At 47.6% G+C, this 18,511-nt stretch overlaps 1 protein-coding gene across 3 annotated transcripts in view; it reads left to right on the top strand.

Annotated features, from left to right (window-relative positions):
* The window catches only part of FLI1 (Fli-1 proto-oncogene, ETS transcription factor), a 119,829-nt gene extending 104,330 nt beyond the window's left edge, over positions 1-15,499 (top strand). For 2 of the 3 annotated variants that reach the window (XM_036276667.1, XM_036276669.1), the window contains 4 exons: positions 8,999-9,064; positions 10,630-10,689; positions 12,714-12,761; positions 13,962-15,499. In XM_036276667.1, coding sequence (XP_036132560.1) covers positions 8,999-9,064; positions 10,630-10,689; positions 12,714-12,761; positions 13,962-14,491 — 704 coding nt within the window. In that variant the 3' untranslated portion in view covers positions 14,492-15,499. The remainder of the gene's footprint in view (positions 1-8,998; positions 9,065-10,629; positions 10,690-12,713; positions 12,762-13,961) is intronic. The other variant, XM_036276668.1, reaches the window with a different exon arrangement.
* Positions 15,500-18,511: the final 3,012 nt, after the last annotated feature.

The following is an 18,511-nucleotide window of genomic DNA, read 5'->3' as shown; positions in this document are numbered from 1 at the left end:
CAAGAGTCCATCCCTTGTTGCCAGAGAGTGTGAGAACAACCTCACTCTGAAATGTCAGCGTCAGAGGTTCCGCTCCGGGCCCCGAGCAGAGTGGAGGGCTTGGACCCAGACCACCTCTCATTTAACCTCAAGCCCTGTTTCCTAAGTGAACTGTTAGGTTTTCTTTTTTTTCTTCCTGCCTGGAATCCTCTTAAACATGAGGCAGACCTGACCAAAGAAGTAGGCAATTGCGTTGTGTCTACATGGCCCGATGGGGAGGGGAGCTTGGGCAAACATCCAATTAATCGAGTCAGTATGAATTGCTTTTCTGCATAAGGCTGGCTCAGAAATCCCACTTTGAGTCTTTATCAAAATAAAGAGGTTATTTAGACTTCTGTGTCACTTAGACACAGAGCCCACAAGAGAAACAAAATAAGAGAGAGGTCCCGGTTCAGCACAGGCCTTGCGTGACCGTGGCGGGGCTGTGCCCGGCCCGCGTGCCACTTGCCGCTCCAAACTTCTCATATTTAAAAACCATCCATTTTTTTCCGAGCATTTTTCTCATATGTCTTCTTGTCCTCTGCACATATAACATCTTAAACAGTACCTCCATTATTCTCCACGCAGCAGGGTCAGCTCTGAGCCGAGGCACTGTTTGGATTCCAGGACAGGGTCCTCGAGCAGAGGAAATCTGATCCAGGATGTTTTTTTTCCGATGAGTTCCAAGTTTGAAGAAAGTCTTCCCTAGACAGTTCCCTCCTCCTGAGGTCTCAGTGGAAGCCAAGAGCCTCTGTTGCTCTTTGGAAAAGTAGATGCCACTGAGGCTGCCCCTATAGATCGGGTTGAAACAAGGTGAGGCCCCAGCTTCGGAGCCAGCTGTGCAGGGATCTGGGGGAGCTGACAGTCAGGGGAGCAAGAAGGATGCTGGGTGAAACCTAAGCGTGGTATAATATACCCACGGGCAGCACAGAGCCCCACCCTCATTGTCTTTTAGGGCAATATTCCTGAAACTGGGGCCCAGGGTAAAGCGTTTCTCCTTTTATATTTTTTTATCCTCACTCTAGGACACTTTTGCATTCATCTTCAGATAGAGCAGGAGGGAGGGAGGAAGAGAGAGAGAGAAACATCAATGTGAGAGAGACACACTGAGTGGTTGCCACCCACACAACCCCAACCGGGGCCAGGGGCAAACTGCAACCGAGGTACGTGCCCTTAGCAGGAACCGAACCCGGGACTCTCTGGTCCGCGAGCCGGAGCTCTAACTGCTGAGCCAAACCGGCCAGGGCCCATTTCTCCTTTTAAAAGAGAGCCTCCTCCCCTGGCCGCTGTGGTTCAGTGGACTGAGTGTCGTCCCATGGACTGAGAGGTCCCGGTTCAATTCTGAGTCAGGGCACTTGCCTGGGTTGCAGACCAGATCCCCAGTAGGGGGCGTGCAGGAGGCGGCCAATCGATATTTCTATCTCATATCAATGTTTCTATCTCTCTCTCCCTTCTTCTCTCTGTAAAAAAAATCAATTAAAAAATATATTAAAAAATAAATGAATAAAAAAATAAATAAAAGAGAGCCCCCTTGCCGTGGCTGGTGTGACTCAGCAGTTAGAGTGTCAGCCCACAGACTGAAGGGTCTCCGGTTCGATTCCAGTCAAGGACCCGTACCTGGGTTGCAGATTCAATCCCTCGCCCAGGTCAGGGTTATGAGGGAGGCAACCAATCGATGTCTCTCTCTCTCTCTCTCCCTCTCTCCCTCCCTCCCTTCCACTCTATCTAAAAATCAATGGAAAAATATCCTCAGGTGAGGAGTTACAAAAAAATAAAAGAGCCCTCCTTCACCCCAATTTGGGAGCTGATCTAGGATCCCAGGAATGGAACCGCCCTTCCTCCATTCTGGCTTCTTAGCCTTTCCAAGGCCTCCCTTGCTGAGATTTTTCACCTCAGTTCATCAAGGTAAACCTTTCAAAGGTACAAGTCAGATTGTCTAGACTACCTGTGTATTGTGTATACTTTAAAATTGTCATTTATCAAGTGCTTGTTTAATCTTCCTCGAACCCTATAAAGTATTTGTTATTCATCCATTTTGGAGAAGCAGAGCCTGCGGTTCAAAAGGGTAGAGTAACCTTCTGACCGAGACTACTCAACAGAGCAAGTGGTAGAGCTGGGATCTGAGCCCGGGGCGACCCATTCTGAACGCCCGGGAGGAAGGCCCACCAGGGACAGGGACACCTCCCCGAGGGCGCCCTGACCTTACGGAAATGCCGTCGCTTGTGCACTGGTTGCCTTGGTGCTGGTTTGAAGAGGGAGGGAGGCCGGGCCTGGACCAGACGTCTGGTGTGGGCCCCAGCAGGGGTATGGCGGAGACGGCAGCTCACAAGGAGCTGGTCCTGAGTTGTAGGCTGAGAAGTTTCCAGAAGCAGAGCAGTTTTCTGAGGGTGCAGCCTCAGAGGCATCCCGGGGGAGACCCCAGGGGAAAGCAACCTGAGTCCAACTGGTGCCAGTAGACTTTGCCTCGACAACAGGGCCACGAGAAGCCAGGACCTCAGAGGAAGAGGGTTTGGGGGGGTCACCTAATCGACTCCTCTTCCACAGCAAGGGTGGTGCTCCCGTACCCAGTTCTTCCGTGAGAGTCTGGGTGATGCCTCTTCCTCCCACTGGCCCTGGCTCTTTCTCAGGAAGGCCAAGGCTGCGGGCTCCTCCTTAGCGCCGTTCTCCATGGCCATCCGCACCCCTCCAAGAAGGGAGGCCTGGCTCTGACCCAGAGAAGCTCCTGCCCTGAGCGCGCAGCCATGTCCGGCCTCGCTGAAAGGCCCGCATTCAGAGCTGGGCTTCCCAAGGACAGACGGCTGAGGTGCCGCCGGCCGTCACAGCTGCGACCAGAAATTCGATGAGAAGTTTCAGGGAAAATTCATCTTTTTCCATCAAGTAACTGCGTGTGCCCTCACGGCGTAAGGAGTGCAGACAGAGGCCCTGTGTACGGAGTCACTGCGTCGCGGGCCCTGGCTGAGGTCACGGCGCAGTGGGGAGCTGCGTGTGGCTGGCGACAGTGGCCTTCAGACAGTGAACTCTGGGCATCAGAGCAGAAAAACGTCTTTCCTGAGATGCTGGCCAGACTTCCGAGACCCTTTTAAAAGCTTCACACAGAAACGGAGTTAACACTGGGATGTCGATGAGATGTTCGTATCCAGACAAATCTTCCCCCTTCCAGCTGGGAACTTTCAGAAGAACAACTTCATGCTCATATTTCTCCCCCCCATGAGGCCCCCGCAACACAAGAGGACATTTAGTGTCAAATTAAGCCACATCAAGCATCATGTGATGGAGATACTTCTTGGGCCTTGTATAACGTGAGGCAGAGTTCCCCACAGTGCCTGGCAGTGCAGGGTACACGTGAGGCGGAGTTCCCCACAGTGCCTGGCAGTGCCGTGTACACGTGAGGCGGAGTTCTCTGCAGTGCCTGGCAGTGCAGTGTACACGTGAGGCGGAGTTCTCCGCAGTGCCTGGCAGTGCCGTGTACACGTGAGGCGGAGTTATCTGCAGTGCCTGGCAGTGCAGTGTACACGTGAGGCGGAGTTCTCCGCAGTGCCTGGCAGTGCAGTGTACACGTGAGGCGGAGTTCTCCGCAGTGCCTGGCAGTGCAGGGTACACGTGAGGCGGAGTTCTCTGCAGTGCCTGGCAGTGCAGTGTACACGTGAGGCAGGGTTCCCCACAGTGCCTGGCAGTGCCATGTACACGCGAAGCAGAGTTCCCCACAGTGCCTGGCAGTGCCGTGTACACGTGAGGCGGAGTTCTCTGCAGTGCCTGGCAGTGCAGTGTACACGTGAGGCGGAGTTCTCCGCAGTGCCTGGCAGTGCCGTGTACACGTGAGGCGGAGTTATCTGCAGTGCCTGGCAGTGCAGTGTACACGTGAGGCGGAGTTCTCCGCAGTGCCTGGCAGTGCAGTGTACACGTGAGGCGGAGTTCTCCGCAGTGCCTGGCAGTGCAGGGTACACGTGAGGCGGAGTTCTCTACAGTGCCTGGCAGTGCCGTGTACACGCGAAGCAGAGTTCCCCACAGTGCCTGGCAGTGCCCAGGTTCTCCACAGCAAGGCTCAGGTCTCTCAACTAACGTTGACCTCAGGACTGCCTGAAACCACCAACTCCAGGTGAAACCCTTTTGGTGACTCATCTGGAAAAGAATCACAATAAGGTTTGTCATCTGTAAAGCCAGGTGCCGACCAAGCAGTCTGCCACCGCACACACGTTCTGAGAGTGTCATCTCACCTGCTGGTCGCCAACCATTGCACTGGGCCCCCGGCTGCTCCTGAGCCCTGCTTTCAGGCCAGGTGTGGGCAGCAGCAGCAGGCCCCTCTCCGCAGCCGGAGCTGGTCCACGCTCAGGTGGCTTCGCGGGCAGCACCCCACCGGCGCCCTCCCACCTGCCGACGGGCCGGGTCACAGAGCCCTCACACTGCTGCGGCGGTTCTGTGCAGAACCAGGGGCTGGCTCAGCGCCCTGGTCCTGGCTTTTTAAGTTTAGTTCTAGACATATTTCTGTGTGTGTGTCTGGGACTAGAGCTGACCACACTGCTCAGCTTTCACTTGCATGACAGTCAGTAGGAAAAACACCAACACTCATTTCGACAGTGACATTGAAAGTCTATAAAATAAAAGTCAGGCCATTTCAATAAGTGGCATCTAGCCCTTGACGTCGCTGTGGAGACAGATCCTCGCCTGTGCCCGGAACAGGTGGGCTGTCGTCCATCCCCTCACAGGGCACTGACACAGCCACCTGGACGCTGCTCCGTGGGGACAAGTAAGAGTAGGCGCCTTGAGTGCTCTTCAGCCAGTGAAATAGTGAACAACAGGAGGAAACGTGTATATTTAGCAAGGAAGAGAAAATATTGGCCCTTCTATGGGTTCATTCAACAAGTGTTTGTTTGTGTGCTCACTCTGCCCTGGGCACTGTTCTCGGTGCTTGATTATATCGGAGAACAGAAGAGAGATATTCAGGTGGGAGATTCAGACAATAAACAACAAACATAAATTAATTACTGATTAAATTAGGTGGTCAGTGGAAAAATAAAAATAGAGCATCATAAGGGGGTGGGCAAGGGGAGGGGGAAATTCATGTGTATTTGGTAGGGCTGGCAACCATGTTTTGGGGTCTGAACATTCTTTAGGTATATAATAATGATGCAAATAATAATATGAATCGCTAACATTTTCCACGTCTGACTTGGTGCTAGGCACCGGGCCAGGTATTTACTTGGATGTCTCGTTTAATCTGCAAAGCTGCCTGGGTTCTTCAAACCTCCAAGGAAGAATGCCAGACCTCGGTGCTTGCGTTGGCCTCCTCCGTCTTCGGGCTGTGTCTTTACAGCAGGACTTACTGCAGAAATACTGACGTTCGTTTCACTCTTACGAGTAGTGGATGTCCCCACAAAGCCCAGCGCCACGACGTGCGCGCGTTAGACTCCTCAGTGATGAAGCTGGGTGTCTTCTGCAGAGCCAGGTGCCAGTAGCGAGGCTCTCCATGCACAAAGCAATGGTTTGAAGAGACTGGTGGTATTTGTTGCATGGATTTCATCCTCCTTAACTAAAGACTCCAGCCTTCCCGGCATGCTCGTTGCTCTTGACTGCTCTATTAACTGTGCAGTGAGGACACAGTGCAGGCTGATTGCTGGTGGCCTCTTTGTTTTGGTCTCTTGTGTTTTCATCCACTAGAAGACGTGGGGGTTGGCTGGGACCTCCGCTGTCCTCTCACCAGGCTTTTTCCAATCCCCACCCCGACCCCCACCCCAGGTGGCCCTGTGGGACAGTCAGATGCTACAGCCCTAAGGCCCTGGGGCATCGCAGCCAGGGTAGGGCTGCCAAACACTTCCTGATAAGGTGCCAACATCAACCAGGATTGGACACTTAGAGCTACAGAAAATTCGTCCACGCATTTCGTAACTTCTGCGCGTCTGCTCCATCCTTGGAGCTAGTAAAAAGGAATAGGAGGGAAAGTTGATAAGATGTTGATGCTAATGATAGCCAAAGCCATAAGTTGGGCTAAAAAGAAAATGGTTCTGAATATAACCCAGCTTTCATAGAAGAAGCCTTCAGTAAATGAATGACTGAGCAGAAAAAACTGATCAGAAAACGTTGAGGCTAATTTTATCAGGGCATAAGTCAGAAGGTGAGTCAGGACTTCAGATAACACGCACCAATTCCTGGAACTTAGAGATTTTTTTTTTCTTTTTGCATGAATTTGTCACTTTCTATTCCACTTTCTGTTCTGTGCCTGCCAGTTCACCTCCTGCCCCCAGGCGCTCCTCCACCCTGCACAGCAGCACGGCTGTGCCCAGCTTCACGGCTGCCCGCCCAGCCCCCGGCGCTTCCACGGCCTGCCCCCCGAGGTCAACGATGTTGCCCCGCAGCCATCAGCTCGGCCTGAGCATGCCCTCGGCCCTCTCTTCTGGCCCTCTCTTCCTACCGGTTCCTCCCCTTCAGCCACGCAGCCGCCTCTGTGGTGGTCCACCAGCCATCACTCGGACATCTCATCACCCACTTCTGCCCTGTGCCTGTCTGCACGGTTCCCTCTCCTCTCTCCGAGGAGACCCACTTAGCTCATATGACCCCGTCACGCTCACCTGTCCGTGTTAACCTCCAGGAGCCCTCATGTCTGCAACACCCCATCACCCACATGTCCTCACAATCTCAGTAATTGTCGCTTATTTATGTATTTATTATTTAATTTATTTTTGAGAGAGAGAGATAGAAGCATGGATGTGAGAAACAATGATCGGTTGGCTGCCTCCTGCACGCTCCCTATTGGGGATCGAGCCCACAAACTGGGCCTGTGCCCTGATTGGGAATTGAACCGGAAATGGAACCAGGACCTCTTAGTCCATGGGACAACGCTCAATCCACTGAGCCACCCTGGCTGGGCAATCGTTGGATATTTAAATGCAAGGACAGAGAACGTATTTTGGATGACTTTATGTCTACTTTGTGGCCAAACACACAATACATTGCAGAAGTCACTCTGAAATGAATTATTGTAGACTTAGTCAGTGTCCCCCACTCCAGAAGAATCTTTGAAGAAACTCACCTTTCCTTTGGCTCGTGCCAGCATTCACCCATGTGCAGAGCACTGCACGACAGTCCCGAAAATGCCCACAAAAGCCTTCAACCTCATTCCAAGCTTATAAACAAGTTGGGTTGCTCATGGTTTTGTTTTTTTGTTTTGTGTTTGTTTAATTTTCTCTTTAAGCAAGCAGAGGAATCTATTTGCAGGAGGAATTGTGGAGAAAAAAAAAAAAGTCAAGTAAAAATAAAAACAGACTGAAATGAGTTGAGCTTTGCCTCCCTTTTGTCCCCTTCTGGGCTCTTCTCCCCTCCCCCACCCCCTCACTTTCTGTTTTGCTTTTCATGCCAGTTACTAAATACTGTAATTTTAAAACTGCACTGGCTTTTCCAGGGCCAGGAGGAATGTGCATTCACACGTGGATTTTTCCACAAGAAAATGGTCCCTGTCTTTTGGTTCTTCTTAGCCAGAAACAATGAGAACAGACAATCAGCTGAGCCCGTCCGCCTTTTCTGTTCTCGTTCTAATTTGTTAGAGGCTCCGAAGGGGTGGGGAGGGTTGGTTTGTGTTTCACTCTGTCAGGCTGGTATTTGATGAGGTTTGTGCTCCATTTGTTTGGATGGTTTTCATGGTTTCTTTGTTGTTCATGGAAAGACTTTGAAAGTCATAATTCTGTATCCTTAAGCTCTTCTGCTGTCCCTGCTCAGTGTCACAGCGGGACTTACACCCCGAGAAAGAAGGGGCAGTCCCCAGCCCGTTACTGCAGCCACTGCTGAGCACAGTTATGGAGGCGCGTGGATTTTTTTCAAGAAAGAGGTTGGGATCACCAATATGTGGGTTCCATGGAGTGGTTTCCATGGCGATTTGGAAGCAAGGCAGTAGTCCTTTTCAGGCAGGAGGCATCTCTCCATCCCCTCTTTTCTGGGTCCAGCCCCCTTTCCAGCCACACCTCTGGCCCTTTTGCTTTCTCCGTGGTCATCAGGCCCAGCCCTCTCCGTGCTCAATAGGGAAACACGAGGGCCGAGTGGAGCCTGGACAGTGTCACCCCTCCGAGATGTCATCCACAGCGTCAGGGTGCTGAGGACGGGGCTGCAGCTGGCCGCCTGAAAGTCATGAGCCGGGGCTTTGAGACATTTTTCTCATGGAGTCTTGAGCCTGGACACTGCCCACCTCTTCAGAGCTGCGGTAGACATTTTCCCTTTCTGTTTATATGCGCAGCAAGCTTTGTAAGATGTCTCACATATGCTGTAGCATTTGATCCTGTCTTAGTCCGTTGGGGCTGCTCTAGCAAAGTTCCATAGACCGAGTGCTCTAGGGACAACAGAAGTGTATTCCCCACGCCTGGAGGCTGGAGGCCTGACATCAGTGCCGACATGATGAGTCTCTGCTGAGGGCTCCCTTCGGGGTTGCAGACTGCTGGCCTCCTGTTGTATCCTCGCCTGGCAGAAACTTCTTTCTCATTCTATAGCCTCTTCTTATGAGGCCACTAACCCACGCCTCAGGGCACCACTCTCACGACCTAGTTACCTCCCCAAGATCCTCACCTCCTGATACCATCACGTTGGGGATTAGGTATCAATGTAGGAATTTGGGAAGAGCACTTTCAGTTCATAACATTAGCACAACCTCATCAGGTAGATAAATCAGGTAAATTTTTATTTTCATACCAAAGAAGGTTGAATGCAGGAATATCTTATGATTCATCCAAGGTCACACAACATGTTATGCCAGGGCCAGAACTGGGACCAATTCTCTGGCTTCAAATCCAGCGTTCTTCTGTTACTTTGGCTCTCAACTAGAATATTCGAGGTCCTTCCACTCACCACACCTTCACCCAGGCCAGAGCGTACCTGGGATTCCGCCCAAAGAGTGGTTGTGGAATTAAATTCATTTTCTCCTGATTACTAAAAGACCATCTTCATGCTCTCTTTCTGCAAAGCAAGAGATGCTGATGTACGATTGTTTGTTGTTTTTTATTAGACCCTTCTTACGACTCAGTCAGGAGAGGAGGATGGAGCAGTAACGTGAATTCTGGACTCAACAAAAGTAAGTAAATGTCCCTCTGTCTTTGGGAGGAAAACCGTTTTCCAAGGACATGGTGGCGAACAGGGTCATGAGATGAAAAAGGATAGGCGTCCTGTTTTCTGAGTGGACGTCGAAACGAATTGCTGGCTTAGGGCTTGTCAGTGATACTGGTCCCTTGAAAGAGGGTGTGGGCTTTTGTTCAGACCTCTGAGGTCGGTTTCATTGCCTTTGGTTTTAAAATTGTTGAAGGCAGAGGGTTTCTCAGGGCAAGGTTCTGTGTGAACAAAAGACCGCTGGATTTGGATTCTGTCATTTAAGTGATGATAATGACTTTGCTACAGAAACTGTGGAAGCTTAGTCAGTGTGATGTCACTGTCCTCATTTCGGGAAAGGCTGAGATGGAGGACAGCCCGTTGAGATGGGAGGGGTCTGAGACATCAATTTGTGTTGAAGTCTGACCCAAAGTCTCCCATTATGGGAGAGGGGAGAGAGCATGACTCAAACTCTTGAACCGTAATGTGTCCATCTTGCTGTCTCTAGGAATTACCATATCAAGCATATGAATGGATGTTGAAGGGAATTCTTTCAAGAAAGAGGTTGGGATTGCAAATTGATGCCCCAGCAATAGCCAAGATCCCTTTCAATAATATGTTTAAATTATTTGTTTACTCTATGCCCAGCACCTGGCACTTTGGGGTTCACAGAGATGAGTCAGGCGTAGACCAGCAGGGGAGAGGGGTCATCACTCTCTATCTGGGTGGTATCGAGGAGGGAACTGTGGACCTGGGGTCATTTGAGTTGTCTCTAGAAAGAGAAGCAGGATTTGGACCTGTGGAGATGGGGAAGACAGACCCTCCCAGAAGTGGGGGCCAGGGGAAGACATCAAGGTTGATATGTCTGACCTTCCATGAAAACTCTGAGTCCCTGACTTTAGCATGTGTGAAGGGAAAGAAGTCTGGAAAGGTAAAGGGGGGGGGGGCACAAAGGACATGATGAAGATAGACCTTAATTCTGCTGCCAATGAGAAGTCACAAAGGTTTCTGGGCAGTGGTTTAAATCACGTGTGATGGGTCAGTGGGAAGAGAGAGGAGTGGTGAATGAATAGACCAGTCAGACTAAGCCTTAGGCCGTGCAAAAAACAATGCAGATCTGAAGTGGGGGAGTACGCCAGGGATGGGGAGGTGCATGTGAGATGCCATGGAGGGAAGCTCATGAAACATTAAACATAGAAAGCAGGTGATCTTGGCTCAAATGTCACCTTGTCTTTAAGGACCTCTCTAAATTTTCTATTTAACAATGAAATCCACGGCCCCCAAACCATGAGATGTGCTATACCATTGGTTATCATTGTCTGCACTGTTAACATGTAAGTTCTACCAGGGGCTGCTGGTTCATTGCTGACTCTCTGGCATCAAGAACAGCGCCAGTACATAGTAGAGTCTAGATAAGTACTTATAAAGAGAGTGACCGAGTGAGTGAATGAATGAGAAACCACCCTCCTCCTTCAGGAGGACGTTTGACAAGATGCTTCCCTGCCCTTTGGGAGCATGGCCCCACTGACCAGGTGTCCTTTTCTCTTGCCACAGGTCCTCCCCTTCCAGGAGCACAAGCAATGAGTAAGAATACTGAACAGCGGCCCCAACCAGGTACCTGTCCATGATGCTTAGTCCCTCCTCTGCCTCTCATGCAGCCACATGTGTCATCACTTTCCCATAGAGGGTCTGTCTTTGACCCTCTGTGATAGATCTGTGGATCAAGGACAGGCACTGGAAAGGACTATTAAAGATGAGATGTTCCAGGGACTCATATTGTAAAATAAAGAAACTGAGGCCCAGAGGGGCCAAGTGATTTGCTAAAATCCACATAGCTCATTGATGAGAGTTACATAACCAGCCCCCACTCCAAGAGCTGTCCGTCCAAGCCTTTTATGTTTCACCAACCTTACTTGAAAAAATTCCTTCACCCTGTGATGGATCTACTTAACAATGTAGGCAGGGGAACTTTTAAAACCAAGGAATTGGAGACTTTTAGTATTATAAAGGAATTTAGAGAGAGCTAGGTCTCTAAATTCCTCTGTAACATCTCAGTCTTATGATTAACCCACCTCTACTTGGATACTTATAACAACAGGGAGTTCACTACCTAGCTGGGCTCATTTCACTATCTAAGCCAAAGTACCCTTCCTATAACCTCCACTCAAGCTTCCTAGTTTACCCTCCGGAGAAGTCTTTCTCCTGGTCTGTATGAAGCTCCCTCAGGTATGAAGACCCCCAAGGCCAGCTGCATAGTGCAGCTGAGAATCCGTTCTGAAGAAGCCATTTGCACTGCACTAGATAAACACTGTTCCATCTCCACTGAAGACAGAGCCATAGAAAGCTGACTTGCAATTCATCAGGGAAGTTCAGAGACACGAGACAGACAGATGATTTGACATGGAGGATTTAAAGAATCTCCAACAACAACAAAATCAGATGTGACCTGCCAAAAAAATGTTTGTTGTCATACTGTGTGGATGGAAAAGTGTAGACTAAATGGCCTTACGGACTCTTCAAGTTAATTTACAGGTCTACGTAGAAATCCAAAAGTCATGTTGATTTTTAAAACTGGCAGTTATAACTATAAAAATAGTAAAATTGTACCAAACATTTAACAACGTGGCCAAATTGTGATCCGGCGCTCTGCCACGATTTCCTCACCTGTAAAACCAACATTACAAAGAGTTTTTTATAGCTCAATAGTCACATACATTTTAAGTAAACTGAGATACAAGAACAATCACTTTATAGTTAAAATTCAAATTCTGGTTAGTGTGGACATTTCCAGGCTTAAAATCACAGAATGTGGTACTAGAAGGGAAATGAGGAATCCAGTAACCCAACCCACTCATTTTGCAGATGAGAAAACTAATACCCAGAGATGGTCCAGTAGGTCTAGTTTATAAAATAGCTGGGGCTTGCCCGGCCGGTGTGGCTCAGTAGTTGAGCATTGACCCATGCACCAAGAGGTCACTGGTTTGATTCCCAGTCAGGGCACATGCCCGGGTTGTGGGCCCGATCCCCAGTGGGGGGCATGCAGGAGGCGGCCAACGGATGTTCTCTCTCATCGATGTTTCTATTTCTTTCTCCCTCTCCTTTCCTCTCTCTCTAAAATTAATTTTAAAAAAATTGTTTTTAATATCTGGGGCTAAAAACCAGTATGCTTGATATTCAAGCATGTATATTTTATGCTGCCTCAGAGAAGCAGAGATGTGAGAGTTGTTAGTCATAGGTAGAGAGCTATTAAAGACCAGTAGTCATTAGACCTTCTCTAAGCTCGTTTAATAAACCATGTTCACCTTATTCATTATGATGAAACATTAGCCAGATCCTTTCCAAAAGGCTTCGTTACTCTGTTTTAGATATTAACAGCATTATCTACAATTTTTAGACACCAAATATGAAAAAAAGTAACACTGTTACTATTCCATGTTGTTCCTATAAATACTGGGAGGAACCATAACTGTGATCAAGATCTTTGGGGCCCACAAATAAAAGCAGTCAAGTTTTCTGAAATCAGGCTTTCCTATGATATTAAAATAAAAGCATAAACCTTTGTGGTATTCTTGTTGTTAATGCTGTTGTTTTTATATTTTTAATAACAGTGAGGCCTCTTTCCTTTTGTGTTTCTTTAGATCCATATCAGATCCTGGGCCCAACCAGCAGTCGCTTAGCCAACCCCGGTGAGTTGACTTTGGCTTGCAGGGTTTTCTTTCCAGAATGTTCCATAGCTTTGTGAGATCACAGAGACCTCTGTCCGAGGTTCAGACACCTGACCAGGGAGTAACATGTACTTCTTTCCTGGAAATATTCACCCCCCGCTCCTCTCGTGTACAGACAAGAGGTCAGGGCTGGTTCTTCGGTGGCAGTCAAGTCCACTCGCTGAGGACGTTTCTGGAAAGCAAATGCATTAGCTTCGGATTAGTCATGAATGGCACAGGGGACCGTTCCAGGAGGGAAAGTTGGAGGCTGAGGAGGGAGAAAACAAGTCCAGGGGGCCCCCAGTTACCTGCCTTGTGCAAGGCACACTCCTAAGGCAGTGTATTCTTGATTTTAGAAAGCATTGCCAAGCTATCTGGTCTTGTGAGACAGGTGTGTACTTGAAAAGTTGCAGATAAAATAAATCTGACCATGTATTTTAAGGACTATTGTCAAAAATAACTCCGAGGTGAGTTCTAAACCAACACCCCTGAGCGTGTGAGCTAATAGGCCCTGCGCGGGAGTGAGGCCCGAACCCAGGGAGCCGATGTTGCCAGTGTCTCCAGGCTCATTTTTTAGCGCCTGGCCATTTCTCCCAGAGGCAAAAGAAGCCTTTCTTGTTACTGTCCTCTCGGCCCAAGTTCTTCTCTGGAGAACTTAGAGCTGGGCTCTGAGCACTAGGACTCTGCTAAGGAGGATCCCGGGTCCCGCCAGCCCAGTGCCCGTGCCACACCCTCTCCCTGTGACTGACAGCAGCCTCCTGGCCCAGACTTCACACTGCCATGAAACCCTTGGGGGGCGCCATCACTAATCAGAGATGGTCAGTGCAGGCCTTTGTAGAAGAAGACATTCAAAAACCTTGCCAAAATGAGTGTCTGTGGCTTGCCCCAAATCGCACAGGTAGTTCTGGGCAACCCAGCACCTCATGACCCACAGTGCCTCTCACAGGCCTTGGGGCAAATTGTTTTAAGGTCTACCTGCTTCTAATGCCAACCTCGGTGGCACACCGGAGAGCAAGTCAACAGTGAAAAGAAGGGGCCGCAAGTAGATCCTGAAAAGAAAAGGAAATACAAGGGTCTGGTTTTGTTCGCAAAGGGCGAGCGAATCCTTGCGTTTAGGGGATTGGGCTCTGACTTCCCTGGGCTGAAACCTTCTGTCTTCCCCGCCCGTCTCGCCCCCTGCAGGAAGTGGGCAGATCCAGCTGTGGCAGTTCCTCCTGGAGCTCCTCTCTGACAGCGCCAACGCCAGCTGTATCACCTGGGAGGGGACCAACGGGGAGTTCAAAATGACGGACCCCGACGAGGTGGCCAGGCGCTGGGGGGAGCGGAAAAGCAAGCCCAACATGAATTATGACAAGCTGAGCCGGGCCCTCCGATACTACTATGATAAAAACATTATGACCAAAGTGCATGGCAAGAGGTATGCCTACAAATTTGACTTCCATGGCATTGCCCAGGCTCTGCAACCGCATCCGACCGAGTCGTCCATGTACAAGTACCCTTCTGATATCTCCTACATGCCTTCCTACCACGCCCATCAACAGAAGGTGAACTTCGTCCCTCCCCACCCATCCTCCATGCCCGTCACTTCTTCCAGCTTCTTTGGAGCAGCCTCGCAATACTGGACCTCCCCTACGGGCGGAATCTACCCCAACCCCAATGTCCCCCGCCATCCTAACACCCACGTGCCCTCACACTTAGGCAGCTACTACTAGAAGCTTAATCATCGGTGGCCATCTCACTGAAGCCCCATCCCTCACACTTCCTGGAGTACTTTGGACCCTAAAGGACATATGTAGCCATGAAGAGAAAACAAAACTGGATGCTCTTTCTTGTTGCATAGAACCTTTGTACGTGTTCTTTACAAACACAATTGTTTTTATCGTTGATAACTTTTGCTTCCTCTACCTTGAACAAAGAGATGGATAATTCCATGGGCCAGTAGGCCAGTCTGGATTCTCAATCTCCTATCAGTTTATGAGTGGAATATTTAGATTACTGGAATAGTTGTATCATGGTCCTGTGAAAGAAACTGTAAATTTTTTTTTTTTATATTTTTATGACCAAAGCAATTTCTTATCCACACATGGGTCTTGTCACGGACCTTGTAGGGTTCGGTGTGACAAAGAATCATGTACTTAACCAGTTAGGCTCTGGTTTGAGACTTAGTGAAAATAGAGGCAGGAAGCTAATAATCTTATTTTAGGAGGATATCATTCAGTGGATGGCAACTGGAACATTGGTTGCAAGGCCAGTGAAGTTTTCACCCAACTGGAATTTAAAAGAAAGAACAAGAGTGTATTTAAGAAGCCAATGGGCATTGCAAAATTCTTCTCAGTGGGCACTATGTACTAGGCGGATCATTCTTTCTGGAAATAGTCAGGCTATGAACTAAGAAATGTTAATGCAAGTGCAGAAATTCCTGAAAGACAGAAAACTAAGTAGTTTTTTTTTTTTTTTAAATAATGACAGTGGGTCCCAGAACTTTGAAAAGTCTTAGGGACTCCTAAAAACAACAGATCCTCAGGCGCTGTGCGCCTGTCAGACCACAGTCGGGGTCACCGAGTCAGAAGGCAACTTACTGTATAAATTATGCAGAGTTATGTTCCTATATCTCACAGTATTAAAAGTAAATAACTAAGCCATGGCCAGTGTGGCTCAGTGGTTAAAGCATCGGCCCATGCACCGAAGGGTCGCGGGTTCGATTCCTGGTCAAGAGCACATACCTGGGTCCCTTGGCCCAGGTTGGGGTCGTGCAGGAGGCAACCAATCGATGTGTCTCACTCACCTTCCATGTTTCTCTCTTTCCCTCTCTCTCTCTCTCCTTTCCTCTCTCTCAAATCAATTTTAAAAACATTAAAAATAAATAACTAAAAAATTAAAAAGAATAAATAAACGAGTTGACCTCGGTCACAAATGCAATTTTACTATCAAAGCAATCATTGTTATTTTTTTAAATAGAATTTGTACATCTTTTGTCAATCTGTACATGTGGGCTATTTGTACGTTTTTATAGCTGGGTTGTTTTTTTAAAAAAAAAAAGCATAATGTGACTATTGCTAAAAAGAAAACAGACATTTAAGTCACTGACTTACTAGAAAGGGAAGTTCTGGTGTAGTTGTTTAACAGGCGTTCAGAAGTCCTTCATTTAAATCTTCATGCTTTGGAACTGTTTGTAAATAACCATCCTGCAATCCTCACAACTCTGAAAAGAAGAAGTAAACTTTTCTTTGTGAGTACAAGGGATTTTCCTGCCCTGTATATGCAATATATTTTTTAGATATTAAAATATATATAATTTTGCAGGTAATCATTGCCCTTTCACAACTATTTTAAGTGTTAAGCTGACGACGATCCTTGAAGACTACATTGTAAAATAATTTGAGTAAATAAATTGTGCCTTCTCCAACTCAGAACTGAGGATATCATTTTCTTATTTACCCTTCAATGGGCCAAAGGGTTTCCCCAGGGGAAGTTTCCTATCTACCTCTTGTACCATGAAGCATTTTTCAGATGTACAAACTGCATTACAGTAGAAAGCACAAAAATCAATATGGTTTTGATTGTTGTTTGTATTAGTCAGGGTTCTCCAGAGAAACAGAACCAGTAGAAGATAATATAAATATGAATATAAATAGATAGATGATAGATAGATATAGATATAGATATAGATATAGATATAGATAGATATATAGATAGATATAGATAGTTGTCTATATATAGATACACACACACATAGAAAGAGAAAAGGAAATTGATTGTGAGGAATTGACCCCATGTGATTTTGGAGGCTGAGAAGTCCCTCGGTCTACTGTCTGCCTGCTGGGGACTCAGGAAAGCCAGACATGGAGTTCCAGGTCAAACCTACAAGCCTGAGGACCAGGAGAGCTGATGGTGTAAATCCCAGCACAAGAGAAGCTGAGGCTCAAGCAGGCAGGCAGGAAGCATAGGATGAATTCCTCCTTCTTCTGCCCTTTTGTCCCATTCTACCCAATAAATTGGTTGATGCATTGAGGAAGGCAATCTACTCACTAAATCCACCAATCCAAACGCTGACTCATCCAGAAACACCCGCACATGCAGATCCAGAAAGAATGTTTCATCTGGGTGTTAAAACTAACCTTCACACAGTTGGTGAAGTTTGCAGAGATTTCTTTTTAATGTTATTTAAATCTTCCTATAAGAGATGTCTAGGATGACAGCCAAGGCCACGGATAACCTGTGTTCAGGAACCAGACCCAAGCAAACACGTTGGTTAAGGATGGACCTTGTCCATTAAACTACATTCTGTTTCATCCCCCAAGCTCCTCAAACCCAAGTGGCTATCCTCCTGATAACCCAACAGCGAGTAAGATGGCCCAGCTTTTGCTGTTCCCATGCCAGCATTTTATGGTCCATGCAGATGTTTAAGGTGTTTTTCTTCCCAAGGAAGAAACTTTCTGCAAAGCGCTTCACTGTTAGGTAGCTGTTTTCGATTTCTGTATTTTATAATGGGGGGAAAAATGAGGCTTGGAAAGTCCTAGATGTTGTGAGGAATTAGACTCACAGCGTCAATAACCCTGTAACCTTCCCTTAGTAACACAGTATCTTCTAGATGACATGTCTTCCCAGATGCAATGAGATGTGATCCAGAACATTGGTCTCCAATGTTTCTTAACTTGCACCTCACCATTGAAAAACACGAAACATGTTAAGCGAATAGTCTCAATATATGCCCATTGGTTTATAAACCATCTACATAAACTGTCACATTATTATTTCTGTTATCAAACTAACACAAAATAGAAAAATTTTTAAATAAATCGAAACTGAAATGTTCACGTTGCCCTCCATTGTCTTTGTGCCGTGTCTCTTCTGCTGTCAACTCTCCACCACAAAGTCAGTGTGAATAAGTGTGAACGTGTACCTCTGTATGAGTTTCCTGTGACTTCTGAGAAAAAGGAAGATGAAACCTGGTATTAGCGGCCCGAGCATAGGAAGAGAAATGATGAAGACCAGGTATGTTTGGGAATCGTTTGGCTGTATTCTTTGGAAAATCTCCACCTCAGTCAGGCAAGTTTGCCATCAATCTTGAAATCTGCAGAGCATTAGGGAAAATGGAAGCACATAAAGGATGTGCAGGCCACTGGGGGGCTTCACCCTGTGAAGAGGGGTTTTATACGCGCTTTTTAACCTAAAGACAAAAAGGCCCTTCAAAGTGAGCGGTGACGGCCTTTATTGAAATCACTGATTCAGGCAGAAGCGCAGATAACGTTCCAGTCAGGAGACAAAAGCAGTGGGTATTTATGAGAAGGGGAAAGGAACAACTACATCCATAGATGGAAGGGATTTCTATTGGTTCAGACAACACAACATAGTGATGCTTATTCTAAACAACATTTTAAATTTTTGATCCAGTAGCCATCGGCCCAGTAGTCATAATAACTACTTTATTGTCATCTTTGCACACAGTTTCCTGGGAAGCGACATTGCGTAGGCCCAGTCCGAAGATGATTTTGCCCTGTCTCAACATTTCAAAGATTTGACACATAAGACGTGCAAGGCAGTTCCCCTGGCCTGGCAGACCTGGCTCCATTTTAAAACGGCTCTGTTTATATTACTGTTTACACCCTATTCAAACACTGACTTATGTTCATCACCCCCATAAAGTCTTAGAACTTTGGCTACGTCTTGCGCCTTGAACTTGTTCTCCGGTGATCTGTTCCACATTTACGAAGCTATTCCACTCGCTAATA

Source organism: Molossus molossus, unplaced genomic scaffold (genome assembly GCF_014108415.1).
Source record: "Molossus molossus isolate mMolMol1 unplaced genomic scaffold, mMolMol1.p scaffold_m16_p_22, whole genome shotgun sequence".
NCBI lineage: Eukaryota > Metazoa > Chordata > Mammalia > Chiroptera > Molossidae > Molossus > Molossus molossus.
Note: the sequence above shows the minus strand (reverse complement) of the source record. Positions and strands in the feature narration are given on the sequence as shown.